Below are 14,921 nucleotides of genomic sequence, written 5' to 3' on the forward strand. Positions count from 1 at the left end.
CGTAATGATTTGAGACATTGGGTTGAAATCATTTGTCCTCTTCCTCTGATTCATGTGGATAAGTTGGCAGTTACTTGCCAGAGAGCGTGTAGAGTGAAGACACACTGGTTAAACCTAAAAATTATGCTAAACATCCCACCCCTCAACACACATGCATAAATACACACAGAAATGCATTTAATATAGAGAAGTGTGGGGCCTCCGTGGCTGAGTGGTTAAGGTCCGTGACTTCAAATCACTTGCCCCTCATCCATGTGGGTTCGAGCCTCACTCGGGGCGTTGAATTCTTCATGTGAGGAAGCCATCCAGCTGGCTTACGGAAGGTCGGTGGTTCTACCCAGGTGCCCGCTCGTGATGAAATAATGCACGGAGGGGAACCTATGGGTCTTCCTCCACCATTAAAGCTGGAAAGTCGCCATATGACCTATTATGTGTCGGTGCAACGTTAAATCCAACAAAAAAAAAATAAAAATAGAGAAGTGGCATCGTTAAGGTTCTTGAACCAGAATTCACTGTCATGAGACTTGGTCTTCATTGAAAAGTTCATCAGCAAGTGAAATTTGACTACTGTAAAAGTGATGTAAGGTAGAGAAAAAAAAAATCTTGTCTTGTAGCTGTCAAGCATAAAGATGAGTTTCTTTTTCAGGTTATCCTCCATTTTGTTCAGAAAATCCTCAGGAAACTTACAGAAAGGTGATGAACTGGCGAGAAACTCTCATTTTCCCGCCAGAAGTCCCTATATCCACAGAAGCCAAAGATCTCATCCAAAAGTAAGTCAGCATTGAAAACATTTGTTCCTTATATGTAGTGGATGTCTTCCTTGCTGTTAGTGTGGCTTCCGGGCATTTTTTCTTTGAAAGTGTAAAATTTAGACTTGGACATAACAATGGCAAATATTCAGTTTAAAATAACTTTGTTTGTAGAATATTTATGTTGATGTAATGTAGTCATTCTGTAGCTTAGGTATGCAAAGTTTCATTACAAGTAATGACACAGTGAAAAGTAAATTTAGCATTTAAAATCAAAATCAGAATCTCCGACTTACAAAATGCTGATGAATACAGGGTCCAGACCAAACAGAACTGGGCAAGATTTGTAGTGTACATTCTGTACTAAAATGAGTTAATATTTTGCAGGCTATGTTGTGATCATGAACACAGATTGAGTAGTCGAGAACAAATCCAGGCCTGTTCTTTCTTCCGCGGCTGTGATTGGGAACATATCAGGTACGTACATGTTCCTAGGGTCAGTTTTTACTGCATCGAGGCAAAATTCTGCATTAGAAAATTGAAAATTAAGACTGAAGGAATTACTATCAATAATATTCTGCTGTCATGACAGCATGTCATTCACTTGTAATAACAGGCATTTGTAAAAACAGTCATATATGTGCCTCCTGACTGAAAAATTCTACATTGATGTAGATTTAAAAGACAAAATTCTACATTAGAATATTGAAAAGTAAGGCTGAAGGAATTACTGTTCAGTACCATTTTGTTGCTATGGCAACATGTCATTGCTCATTATACAAAATGTTCTTGTGTAAAAAAGAGTTGTCTTTCATAGCTGTAGATCAAATGTTCCTAAATATATTGTTTTTATAAAAGCATTAAATTTTCACATTAGATCAAATAGTTAATTTTATTAAACATGTTATTTAGTTGAATGAACAAGATCAAATTATCAGTTATTCAGCTGCTGGATAGTATGTGAAATTGGAATTTTTCACGAGATTTTTTTTTTCACTGCGTTAACTTAAATGCTTGCAAAAGTACTGTTAATGTTTTAAATATATGTCCCAAGTTGGCCATACATCAGGAATATTCTACTTGGCAACTTATTCTAAATTTAGATATAGGGAGCATTAAGCTTTACGAAAATACCATATTTTATGACATATGAATATTTGCATTACAGAGACCGCCCTGCTGCCATTCCAATAGAAATTAAAAGTATTGATGACACGTCCAACTTTGACGAGTTTCCAGATGTCGACCTCAAATGGCGTAAGTTTGTTTTACATGTTGTGGGATGGCAATTGGTTCATTTTGATTTTGTGATACCAAATGGTGTTTTTGGAAATATATTATTAACTGCATGCTGTGATAAAGTATGAAGATGCATGTTATATCAAGCTTTTCTTTAGAGTTCTGTTTGTAACTGGTACACATTACACAGCTCTGTGACATATTCAAGTTTTACTACTGAACATTCTGAACTTGTAAGCCCTCTTGAATCACATGCCCCTCATCTCTGTTGCTTCATGCTTAGCAGTCTGCCCGCTTAGCTCAGTAGGTAGAGCATTGGTCTACGGATCACGGGGTCGTGAGTTCGATCCTTGGGCGGGGCATATGTTCTCCCTGACTGTTTGATAAACGACATTGTGTCTGAAATCATTAGTCCTCCACCTCTGGTCCATGTGGGGAAGTTGGCAGTTACTTGTGGAGAACAGGTTTGTACTGGTACAGAATCCAGGAACACTGGTTAGGTTAACTGCCCGCCGTTACATGACTGAAATACTGTTGAAAAATGGCATTAAACCCAAAACAAACAAACAAACAAACAAAATCAAGCTTAGCACTGGTCATTATGTGAAAAAGACACTGAGCTGGATTGAAGGTCGGCACCTTGATCTACCTTCCCCGTTAATAGCAGGAAAGTCATTGAAGATGTAAGCTAGAATTCTCTGTATATGTATATGAGATGGTCGAAAATTTTCCCAAAAGTAGAATTTCTTCAAACTTTGGATATTGAAGGACAATCATCTAAGAAACAAAAATATGCAAGAAATATCATAAGTCACTGGTATTGCAAAAAAGTTATCTGCCCTTGAACATGACATTTTTGGGGAATATTACGTTTTAAAGGGCAGATAACTCTTTTGACGTAAATTATATCAGTGCAACGTGAAAACCCAACAAAATAGGATAAATGATATATTTTTCATACTTTGAAAGGAGGATACTGATCTTTTTTTCCAGACTGATGTTTGAATCTTACCATTAATTTTGTACATTTCAGCAACCTCACTAGCTAATAAACCAGATGTATCTAAAGAACAAACAAATAATAAAGACTGGGTGTTTATAAACTATACATACAAACGATTTGAGGGACTTCCTAAATCCTGGCAGTCAAAGAGTTAGCACAGTAATAAAACAAGTGTGGAGAACTGCACAGCACTTGTGGAGATATGAACAACCTTGGTGGAGTTGGGATCCGCCATTCATCCATCATTCATTATGTGATTAGATGTTTCCTTTGAATCCAGTGATCCTGAGATTTTTTTTCGGTCGAGTTAAACGTCTTCACCTTACAGTGTGCGAACTGTATCTCCTGTGGAGAGAACTAATTTTATCAACAGTTTACTGTAAACTCTGAAAACTTTGCTACAGATTTATTTTGCTGTCTGTGTTTACGAAAAGTAAAAACTTGTGAGTGTTCTATTATTGTTTTGAAGAGTGCTATGTATTTCACAAGTTTGCCTTGTATTGCAGTTACTGTATAGTGCAAAAAAATTCCAGTTTGAAGTATAGCAAACTTTCAGCCACATGAAAATTTATTCCTTTCTAGTGTTATATTACAATATATGCACATTGTTCTATAGAGAAAAAGATGTAAAATGATAAAAAGATATGAGCCGCACCATGAGAAAACCAACATAGTGGCTTTGCGACCAGCACGGATCCAGACCAGCTTGCGGGTCAGGATCCATGCTGTTCGCTTTCAAAGCCTATTGCAATTAGAGATACTGTTAGCGAACAGCATGGATCCTGATCAGACTGCGAGAATACGCAGGTTGGTCTGGATCCATGCTGGTCGCAAATGCACTATTTTGGTTTTCTCATGGCACGGCTCAGTTAATGTTTAAGCAGGTTCTAGCTCACTTATTCATCTTTAATCACTATTAGATGGACCACTTCCTGTAGCATATTTCTAGTTTGAGATACGTTTTGTCTTTAAGATGTTGAATTTGTAACTTGTCTTATGGTAGTGCATATATTTATTTTATACAAGATGTAATATGTGCTAAAAGTGAAAAAAATGTTTTAGAAGACTTTACAGTATGAATATTTTTTCCTTGATTTGCTTTTTTTCCCATGGTTTTTTAAGTCAAATAAGAAAAGTAAATGACATAATAGCTTTAATCATTAACTTGACAAATGCTTGACAGTTTTTCCCTCATTGAGAATGTATTTTACACAACGTGTATGTATGCCTTCATAATGAAGTACATGAAATTATAATTGCATAATCAATCTTATATATCAATTCTACATGGTTATCATAAACTGTAAGCAATAATTTAATTTACATTTAAGCAAGGAAGGGCTGTATACCTTTGTTTCATCTCATTTGATGGTTAATTGGTATACATTACAGAATTTAGGGAAAATGATGGGAAAAAGTTACTTGCTTATGATGGTATACTAGATTGAGAATTGCTTTGGATTACATACAAATGAGAAAAAGAACTTCTTGTACTTGCTGAATTTGAAGTACCAGCTAAAATGCTTTCACCTTATTAACATTTGTAAAAAAAGTTTGCCATAATTGGGAAAAAAGTTCAACAAACTTGCAGTATAAATGTGGTATAAACAAACATCATATTAATAGCTCTTTACAATATGATGATGTGAAAGAGTGCTTTATACATGGTAACATTTTTATTTATATTTACATTGTACAGACTGGCTATTCTGTACAGATTGGCTATTCTGTAAAGATTGGCTGTTCTGTAAAGATTGGCTGTTCTGTACAGATTAGCTGTTCTGTACATTTCCCCTCATTTCAACACCACTTACATGTATATGAAACTGCTTTTCTGGTAGCATCGTAGATGAATGTGACCAAATTTGATATAAATTATCTGGAGGATACTTTCAAAACTAAAGTAGTTGGCCTCAGTGTTTGGAAGGCTTTAAGCCTTAGGCCAGTGACTTGAAACCATTGGCTCCCCTCTCTACTGAGGTTTAGAACACTTTGGAGTCATTGGATTCTTTTGTCCTCTTGTCTCATTGGAGACATACAGTTTCTGTCTTAGGGGTGTCTTAGGGGTGTCTTTCAGGTTAGACAGTCGCCAAAAGACATTTTGGTAGTCTACTGATGATGTCAGTCAAGAATGTCCATGTGATTAGGTATCATTGTAATGCGTTTCAGCATTCTTTCGACAATAATGTAGAACATACGAACACCTGGTTTTCTGTTCATACCATAAAATGCCAAATTTGCATATGGAGAACATGTACTGTAAAAGCTCGTATTTTTGCTGGGTCAAAATTTCGAGAATCTTAAATTGAGTATGTTCGCGAGGTTTAATATTTGCAAAATTGTTAAAATGGTATCCTACTTTAATTTGAATTATTGTAACGATAAATATTTACGCGCGGATTAATATAGTGACAATCAAACCCTCGTGAAAATTCCTGCTTTTACTGTTATCGAACAGAAATTTTGGATTGTTATTATGGGTCCACTACCTTAATTGTATCAGTGTGTCTTACTGACTGGTATAATCCACACAATACATACACGCAAACTAAAGTAGGTGAGAAAGAAAATAATGACATCATTTTAACAAGGCATAAAGTACTTTTTTATTTTTATTGTGTATGTAGATGTATGTAAATAACATGATCAGTCTTTCATTAATTGTGCTTCATATCACTTGTTATTGTATAAGCAATAAAAACATGTATATTTCACATGGTTATTTCACTTTCATTCATTTAGAATCTTTGATTTCTGTATTTATTTTCATGTAGTGCATATTTTTTTTGTGTATCTGGTTATTATTTTTTACAGAATACTAAAAAATATTACCACTAGGAAACAGTATGATTTTATTCATATCATATACAGCATTAATGAAAGAACAGTTACCTGTCTATAAGACGGAGTCTTTAAATTACTTCAAAATTGGCAGTATTTTGCAGGCTTTATTAATGACTTTGACTCACTTATAAGACAGTGCAAGACATAAGGTCTGATTTTTTTAGCAGAAAAATCTTGTCTTAATAAGGCGAGTAAATACGGTTTTTGTTTACAAAATTTCAACAAATGAAGAAAAATCTACACTTGAATGAGATGTTTGAAATTAAATGTAGAGATTGCATAAATACCATCATTGTCTCCATGCGATGTAGTGCATACTATTTATTTTGCAATAAGTTTCATTATTGTAACATTGCACACAAAAAATACATTCCATACAATTTATTTAATACTTGTTCAATTGAAAATAATATTATCACAGTCTGGTAACTTTGTAGTTTTAACTTGTGTTTTAATTATCTTTAACCATGACTGGATGTTAGTTATCTCGTCATTGCAAAACTATTGTAACTGCAAACAGTAAAACACTGATTACTTGATCTTACAAGGGGTTGAGCAAAATTCTTGAGTTTTCTATGGTTTTGAACCTTCCCAACATAAAAAATGTAATGAAAAGGGGCTGGGACCGCATGAATTGCCCTGGCTAGCTCTGGTACTCGGGCCATTGATGCTTGATCGAGCCGGGCTTCACTGTAGATACTTGGGTAATGCAGGTGCATAACTTGGCTTGAAATGATGATATTTACATTTGTTCTATTCTGTTCCATTGAAAATATGACCAGCAAAAGGAAAGGCGCTGAAGTTGCATCATCGCTGCTTAGTGATAACCGACCGCTGTTTTGACAATGTCTGCGTATAGTCAGGGTGAACGTTCCTTATATGACATCGCAGTTGTTCCATCTGGGGAACAGAATGGCCAGGAAGCTTATTTTAATGTGAAATGCCACAAAATATTTGCAATTTATAATATTATCTTGAATAGGATCGGCAAATTAAACCTGAATCGCTAGTGCGATTCATGGATTTGCCGATCCTATTCTGTCGTTCATTTTACATGAACACCAAAAAAAAATAATTTCATTACTTAATTGAAGGCCACTGAAGGTAGCGAAGTTAAGAAGTTTTTTATTTTCTACATGCGATTTTCTTCATTTTGGCAATACTTGATTTTTCAACTTCTAGGCACCTGTTATGTTGCAGATACATTAGTTCTGTTCTGAAGTGATGCCATGTTCATTTGGATTGCTTCTGTTTTTTAGATTGAAAGTAGTGTAATGGCTATGTCTTGGATATTTTAATTTGTTTTATTGAATATTGTTACTGTAATAATTGCGATTCTGGTACTTTTTGACTTTTGTAGATGTGGTGATTTTATGGAAAGAATATGTCTTTCTGACATCCGATTAAGGAGTCTAGAAAGATTTGTGCTATTGTAAAATTTAAATTTAAAAAATGTTAATTTTTTTTTTATATTGATGTAGACTTGCAAATGTGTGCAAGACTGCTGAAAATGTAGCCCTGGAAGGGTTTTCATATCTCTGCAACAATTTGAAGAAAGATATTTTTTAGCTCATTGAAGTCTACTTTGTAGTGTAAATTATGTGTGGAAGTTGTTGGTTAATTTGCAGAGCTAGTAATTCACAACTAACTGTAGTTACAGTAACCTGTATACATACATACAACGTGGTGATGATTAAATCATCTAAAGTAGAAACACTCTCTGCAAAGTAGTTGTCTTTTTTTTAACACATTACAGTACAAATTTTGTAAAGAGGCTGTTGCTGAGAAGAGGTTCCATTAGTTTGGAATAGCAATAGAGACATAAAGCTGAGTTTGGAGACCAGTCAAAGAATGCAGGCTTGTCATTGGTCAATTTGAAATTTAAGCTTAAAATCAGCCAATCAAATGCTTGAAATTGTGACTGTTTCTCTATAGTCTGTTTCCTTGTCTGGGTGGTCTTCATATGATTCACAAGGGAGGCTATTCCGTAGTTTTTACTAGGCAGATTTCAGATCTCATTGGAGAAATGTTTTGTGATACCAGTTGTAACATTATTGATGAAAAATGCCATGATCCAGCTATAATCAATGTTGTTATTTATGTGAACATGGAGACATGTGCCATGTATTAATTGTGTTAAAACATTTTATTTGTTACTTGATGCTGAATAACAAAACACCTGTTGATTAAAATTGCTAAAATGACTTGTCTGTTGTCTTATTTTTGCTCATGTTTTTTTTCTGCATTTTTCCTGGAGTTGTAGATTGCCAATTAGATACAGACATTATGAATGATCTGAAGATTTAAGTTACTTCAAACTATGGTCACACAAAATTCCACATTATATATATTCAATGATCCTGTAAGATCGGTGGTTCTACCCAGGTGCCCGACCGTGATGAAAAAAATGTTCAGATGGACACCTGCGGTTTTCTTCCACTTTCAAAAGCTTATGATAAAAAAGCAAATGATATCTTATTATGTTGGTGTGACATTAAATCCAACAAAAACTTGGAGTCAAATTCATCAAGTCTGAACTAATAAATAATGACCCGCTCACGCAAGTTATTTTGTGGACAGGAACTTTTTAAATCTGATATACCCATTTTAAATTTATATTTGGTTGCGGATGGGATGCCCACCTGTGTATGATATAATGCCTGGTGAGGAACCAATAAATGGTTTCCCATGTCATCTTAAGAAAGTGGTGTGGTAATGGCATTTTGCCAGTTCATATGATTAGTACATTTATACCTTGTGAGGTTGAGATGTAAAATAGTTCAATGCGCATATAATTTTCTGTGAAAATGGAGGATGCCTAAATCACAGAATGGAGCCGCACCATGTGAAAACCAACATAGTGCATTTGCGATCAGCATGGATCAAGACCAGCTTGCGCATCCGCACCAGTCTGGTCAGGATCCATGCTGTTCACTAACGGTTTCTGTAATTGCAATAGGCTTTGAAAGCGAACAGCATGGATCCTGACCAGACTGCGCGGATGCGCAGGCTGGCCTGGATCCATGCTGGTCGCAAATGCACTATGTTGGTTTTCTCATGGCGTGGCTCATATGGAGAATAGTACTCTGCCAGTTGTCATTACACATGCATTACCTAGGTATGTACAACAAAACGTAAGACCAAAGTTGTGTCAGCACTTGTTTTTAGCAAAATCGTAGAAATTAACGGGGAAAGAAAAAGTCAAATATAAATTGAAATTAGAAGGCATCTGCTATGTCTGCAAGATTTCTTATCGGTTAATGCACTAACATTATGATTTCACCATTGGTCCTTGCCAGAACTTGTCGAACGTTTGATCCCCAGTGTTGGACTCTGCAGGCAGCTGGAAAGCTGGTACCTCCTGGGCTTTCTGTTTTAGAACTTCATGTTGTTTCCGTGCCTCAACCTGCTTTCTGCAGCATCTTATACAGCTGAAAATACACAGATAAGGTGATAATTATGTAATTGAAGTATTTGAAATATTATTCCTCTGGTTAATTTATATCCTCTGTAAATTGTTTTGCTTATTGTCGGTCTGTCGGTAGGCCATTTGGTTTCCGATCTATTACTAGAGAATGCCTTTGATAGGTAGATGACCCTTATTTTTTGCGGGTCGGTAGGTCAAAGGTCAAGGTCATAGTGATCTCGAGACTGAAAATGGTTTCTGCTGAATACGCAAAGAGCACTTTGGCCTACTGTCGTCAAACTTCATAGGATGGCTGCCTGTACAACATAGCATTTCTGTTGCATGCACTCTCATGTCATGGCAATCTTACTCAATTTCAAATGTTACATGCAGTGTCTTTCCATATAATTTCTGTTGTATGTACTCCCTTGCTGTGGTAACTTTGTTTATTTCAGTGATAGTAAATGTTACCTGCAGTATCTTTCCTGTACACCATAAACTTTCTGTGCCATATACTCCCTCGCCCTGGTAACCTTTTTATTTTTCCTACACCAGAAGCAGTAGATAAGTAGGGCCGCCAAGGAAACGGTCACAACTCCCAGGCATATACCAATCAACCGGAACTGTTTCCAGCTGAAAAATAACGTAGATTGCATGATTTTGATTCCCTTTATATACAGGCATGACCAGTATGTTTAATATTAACTTAACAAATGGTTTGTGATATGTTTTACACATAAAAAATATTCGGATAAATACTATTGCAGTATCATATACCGAACTGTAAAAAAATGTTTCACACACTGCATCCAAAGTAAGGTAGTGTCGAAACCACTTCTGCGATTTCTGGGTTTCGCACACGCTGGCGTTACACCAATGGCGACTTGCTTACACTATCATAACATGCCTTCGTATTTTTAAAGTTATTCATTTATAATTTTACTCGCATATTTCTCGTTAGAGGCCTCCGTGGCCGAGTGGTAAAGGTCACTGGTTTTGAATAACATTCCCCTCACCAATTTGTGTTTGAAAGTAGGATTCTTCATGTAAGGAAGCCAACCGACCGGCTTACTGAAGATCGATGGTTCTACACATGTGCCCGCCTATGCTTCAAACTGCTCAGAAGATTATCTAGGGTATTCTTCAAAGTCCCCGTTTGACCTAAAATTGTGTCGGTGTGATTCTAAGCCCAACAAAAATATTTAGATCTATCATTTTTCAAATAACGTACATATTATGAGCCGCCCCATGAGAAAATCAACATAGTGCATTTGCGACCAGCATGGATCCAGACCAGCCTGCGCATCCGCACAGTCTGGTCAGGATCCATGCTATTCGCTAACGGTTTCTCTAATTGCAATAGGCTTTGAAATAGTCTGTTACACTGATCTGTCTTATCGAATACAGATATGTAGTATCTAACGCGTGGAAGAGTCTAGCTTTGAAAGCGAACAGCATGGATCTTGACCAGGCTGCACGGATGCACAGGCTGGTCAGGATCCATGCTGTTCGCTAACGGTTTCTCTAATTACAATAGGCTTTGAAAGCGAACAGCATGGATCTTGACCAGGCTGCATGGATGCACAGGCTGATCTGGATCCATGCTGGTCGCAATTTAATGCATTATGTTGGCTTTTTCATGGTGCAGCTAAATTATAGCTCTACTTGATTCAGACCTGTTTGGATATCTGGATTTCTTCTAGATGCCATGGGCAAGATTCAGTCATTGTAAAAAGATATATTGTTTGAAAAATAAATGTATAAAAAGTAGGTTTGAAGCAAAGCGCACTTTTCTGAATGAAATCCCCCCAACAAGTAATCTCAGAGTATGCCGTGTCATTTGTATCATTTTGTTGAACCGTATAACGCTCTCTCCAGAAAACGCTCCCCTGGAGGTTTGTTTTTTCACATCGATTGAAAAACCGCGTCATGTTCTTTTAATCTTTATCCGGATAGGGAGTTTTGTACGGACGGAGCTTTGAACGGTTTCGCATCGTTCCATTACACATTTAGTGAAACGTAGCCATTTGTAGAAATGTCTAAATTTACCGAAAAAGAACTTCACATAAAATGGACTAGTATATTTTGATATCATGTATATATTTTTATCAATGTTACGAGCAAATGAGCGGAAGGACTTACTTTCCACCGGGTTCGCAGCAGCCGACATCAGCGTCAATTTGACAACATTCCGTCTTCCCCATCTGAACCAATACATCACTGCTACAGTCAACATAGTTGTCAATGGCGGATGGTTCAAGATTTTTGTCCACAATGCAGTCAGGGTTATCGTATTCTGGAGCATAAAAAGACGTACCTTATATAATCTGCTACTGTATGACACGTAAAAACGCGCTTTACGTAATGTACATTATGAGTAATGATACACGTCTTTAAAAGTGACGCTGGCAGTTGTAGAAAACGGAACGTCTATGATCATCCGTCTATGTTTCACCGTGATCGTCAACACTGATTCTACGACTTTCAATCCAGTACTCACTGATGGAAAGAAAACAAAAGAAAAATACTACAGTTAATTGGCGATCCCTGTTAGCGGTACAAAACAAGTTCAAGTTTCAAGTTTATTCATATATATTCCACTGGACTTAAAGTCCGTGGTAGCAACATTTACATAATATATGACGAACAGTGAATACATTTAAGTGGAGAAGGTATGACATATTACATTTTGACATAATTATACAATTACATTTCGATCATATTATATATCAATTTCACAAAGGATGTATATCTAAATTGTCGGAGAATATTTCTCAATGCTGTGAATATGGCTAATATCACTTGTGTGACGTAGCGGGAGCGTAATAAAGCCATTAAATAAAAATGATAATACACTAGTGTAATAAAGCTTTGACGTCGACGTCGTTTATAGTTTAGGAGATGTTGGTCAAATTGACTTGTTTACATAGTAAAAGAAAGAAGATATTTTTATGTTTCGACAGGAAAGCCTAACATATGATAAAAAGAATATTACATTTGTGACTTTCCACGTTGAATTTATTAAACTCGTTGAATAAAATGGATAAAATGCTCGGCAGAGCCTCGCATTTTATCAATATGAAAAGACACTCGTGTAATATCCTCTGTTTACTCTATACCCTTACTAAACGTACGAGTGAGCAAAATAACTGAAACTTAACATTTATTTGCTAATAAGCTAAGTGTCACATTTAATGAACTTCAATTGTGTCAAAAAGTAAATACCATGATTAGATCCAAGACTCTAGACTCAAATAATAAAAAAAAATGCCGCACTAACTTTACCGAAACGAAATGTAAGGTAATAACAGTCTAATAAATTAGACTTTGTAAATATAAAATAAGCCGCGTAACATAGCTAAGAGGGATGAAACTTATAGTAGTCGCAACTTGACCGCGATGGTTGACCTTCGGCTGATTATTCATATCGATTATTTCATTGTAGAAATAAAGGGTGATTATGGTAATCATGTATATTTATATGGAATTAGTTTGTTTACAGTGCAGTTTCAAAGTGTGTATACTTACATTTGATCAGTTAAAACTTTCCAATACACTAATTTATAATTACACAAATTTATATTTCCACTTTCTCATGCAGCTCGTGTTTTGCGTACATTCCTTTTCAATAATAGGCTGTGCCTCATTGTGTATTATAATACAAAGGTCAACCATCGGGGTTAAGTTGCGTCCACTATACAAGAATGGAACTATATTTTTTTTGTTTAGATACGCGAGAGCTAATGATTTCCGGTAAAGATCGATAGTTTAGTTTCGGCATTTTCTTTTGACAGAAAAGTTCATAATTGGTTGAGTAAACAATGCTAAAAGTAAATATATTTCACAAATGAAATAAAGGACGTAAATGATCATGTGCTCATTCGTATTACTGTATGACTATATCTAACATGGCTGTGCTGGGTTTGCGTAGATATGGAGCTGATATGGTACCCGAAATTACGAAACAATGGTTTAACATTTCCGAGTATATAACGCAAATATATCTTACGTATTTGTTGTTTAATAAGATAAATGTCGATTTTTTTTAAAAAGAAAATACGTATTTCTGTTTAAAGAAAAATGTATACCAGTGAACGAGTTTTTTTTATAAGAGTTTGAACCTATGCTTCTTATTAAAGAGGCATATCTTTTACGAAAAAAAGGATAATAAAGAAAAAAAGAAAGTCCCCTTTTAACTTTTCATGTTGTTCTCCATAACATACTTTTCCTTAAAAGTCTGTTTTTGTTTTTGATGACCAAAGTCAAGTCCTTAAAGAACTTTCAGAATATCTATGTTAGCATAGAAGCAACAAATTCTTGTAAAGTTTTTTAAGGTTTTGAGATTGTATCCTTTTTTTCACAGGTCAAAGTTTTTCAATGAAAATATACAAATTATGAGCTATAAAATATCTTCGTAATTTGAAAACAAAAACAACAAAACACTGATATGAAATTAGTGTTTCAAGCAGCGAACCTTAATTTTGGGGAAGGGAGATCAAAGTTACTCACGTGCTGTTGTACTTGAAACAGATACAAGAAATATAAGCCCGACTATTCCAGTACACATCTTGTTTTCCTGTTAGTCTTGCAACCAAGTGTTTAAATGGAACCGTTTAACAATCGAATTACTTTACACAAATATTAAAATTGACTTACCGTATGTTTGTTTAAACACACGGTGTGACCTACAGAAGCGCCTTATGGACAAGAAAAAGAAAGAAAACTTGAAAATCTCAATATGCTGGTACTTTTTATTATATGTGAGTGATGAGAATCGTAGCAAGGTTTTTACGTCAGGCGTAAAAGGAAAGAGTCGCGCGTATATTATTTAAGGCGTATGCATGTTTTAAAAACCGTACCTACGTTATTCAATCCGTTATGTATGTTATGAAAAGTCGCAAGAGTAGGGATAACGCATGTTTTTTCGTGTTATAACATCTGCAGAATCCGGTAAGGCTCGGGTACCCACGATTCCCGAGGGATTCTGAAGATGTTATAACACGAAAAGAACATGCGCTAACGCTATTCTAGCATAAAAAGCGTAAAAACCAAGTAAATGAATATATTGCCCCTCAACGTCATTAAATTTCCATGAATTGTGCGGTTAATTAAGGTAGTAGAGGTGTAATAGCAATGTTTACAAAATGGCATTTGCATGGTATATTCTTAAAGATGACCGTGTTTTGCACTGCATTGCAAATTTTAAACAACTTTTACCATGCCGTTTTTTCTAAATTTTGTATAACTTGTGGTATCTCCTCTAGCTCAAGTAGAGAAAAATTTCAAAGTGATGGACGCTATATAAAATGTTTGCAGAGAACTCATTTTACCATTAATTTTAATAAAAGAATCATCAAACTATAGTTAAACAATTATTAAACACAAAATAAAAATGTGGATATCATTTTATATAGTGTTCCTCAAGTAAACAGATTTAATGATACAGAATTCTTATTTCAACGTTGAAAAAATAAGGTCGAATCCTTGTTTCTGTTTTGAATTTTGCTTACTTCATTCAAAAATTACCTTGGGACAGATGTAAATCCTACCTAAATTTCTTCCACAATATGTAATCTAAAGAATGGAAGCAAAACAGAGAACTTTTACCACATGTAACTCAATATTTTTACAGATGTGTAACTCTACCCCTTCTGTTTAAGTAGTAAATTCACCTTGAACA

The 14,921-nt window shown here is 35.4% G+C and overlaps 1 protein-coding gene across 2 annotated transcripts in view; it reads left to right on the forward strand.

The window, feature by feature from the left end:
- The window catches only part of LOC123536602 (serine/threonine-protein kinase tricornered-like), a 49,579-nt gene extending 41,540 nt beyond the window's left edge, over nt 1-8,039 (forward strand). For both annotated transcript variants that reach the window (XM_045319928.2, XM_045319929.2), the window contains exons 11-14: nt 647-770; nt 1,137-1,226; nt 1,918-2,006; nt 3,022-8,039. In XM_045319928.2, the coding sequence (XP_045175863.1) occupies nt 647-770; nt 1,137-1,226; nt 1,918-2,006; nt 3,022-3,146 (428 nt within the window). In that variant the 3' untranslated portion in view covers nt 3,147-8,039. The remainder of the gene's footprint in view (nt 1-646; nt 771-1,136; nt 1,227-1,917; nt 2,007-3,021) is intronic.
- Nucleotides 8,040-14,921: the final 6,882 nt, after the last annotated feature.

The sequence above is a fragment of the Mercenaria mercenaria genome, chromosome 17 (assembly GCF_021730395.1).
Source record: "Mercenaria mercenaria strain notata chromosome 17, MADL_Memer_1, whole genome shotgun sequence".
Lineage (NCBI taxonomy): Eukaryota > Metazoa > Mollusca > Bivalvia > Venerida > Veneridae > Mercenaria > Mercenaria mercenaria.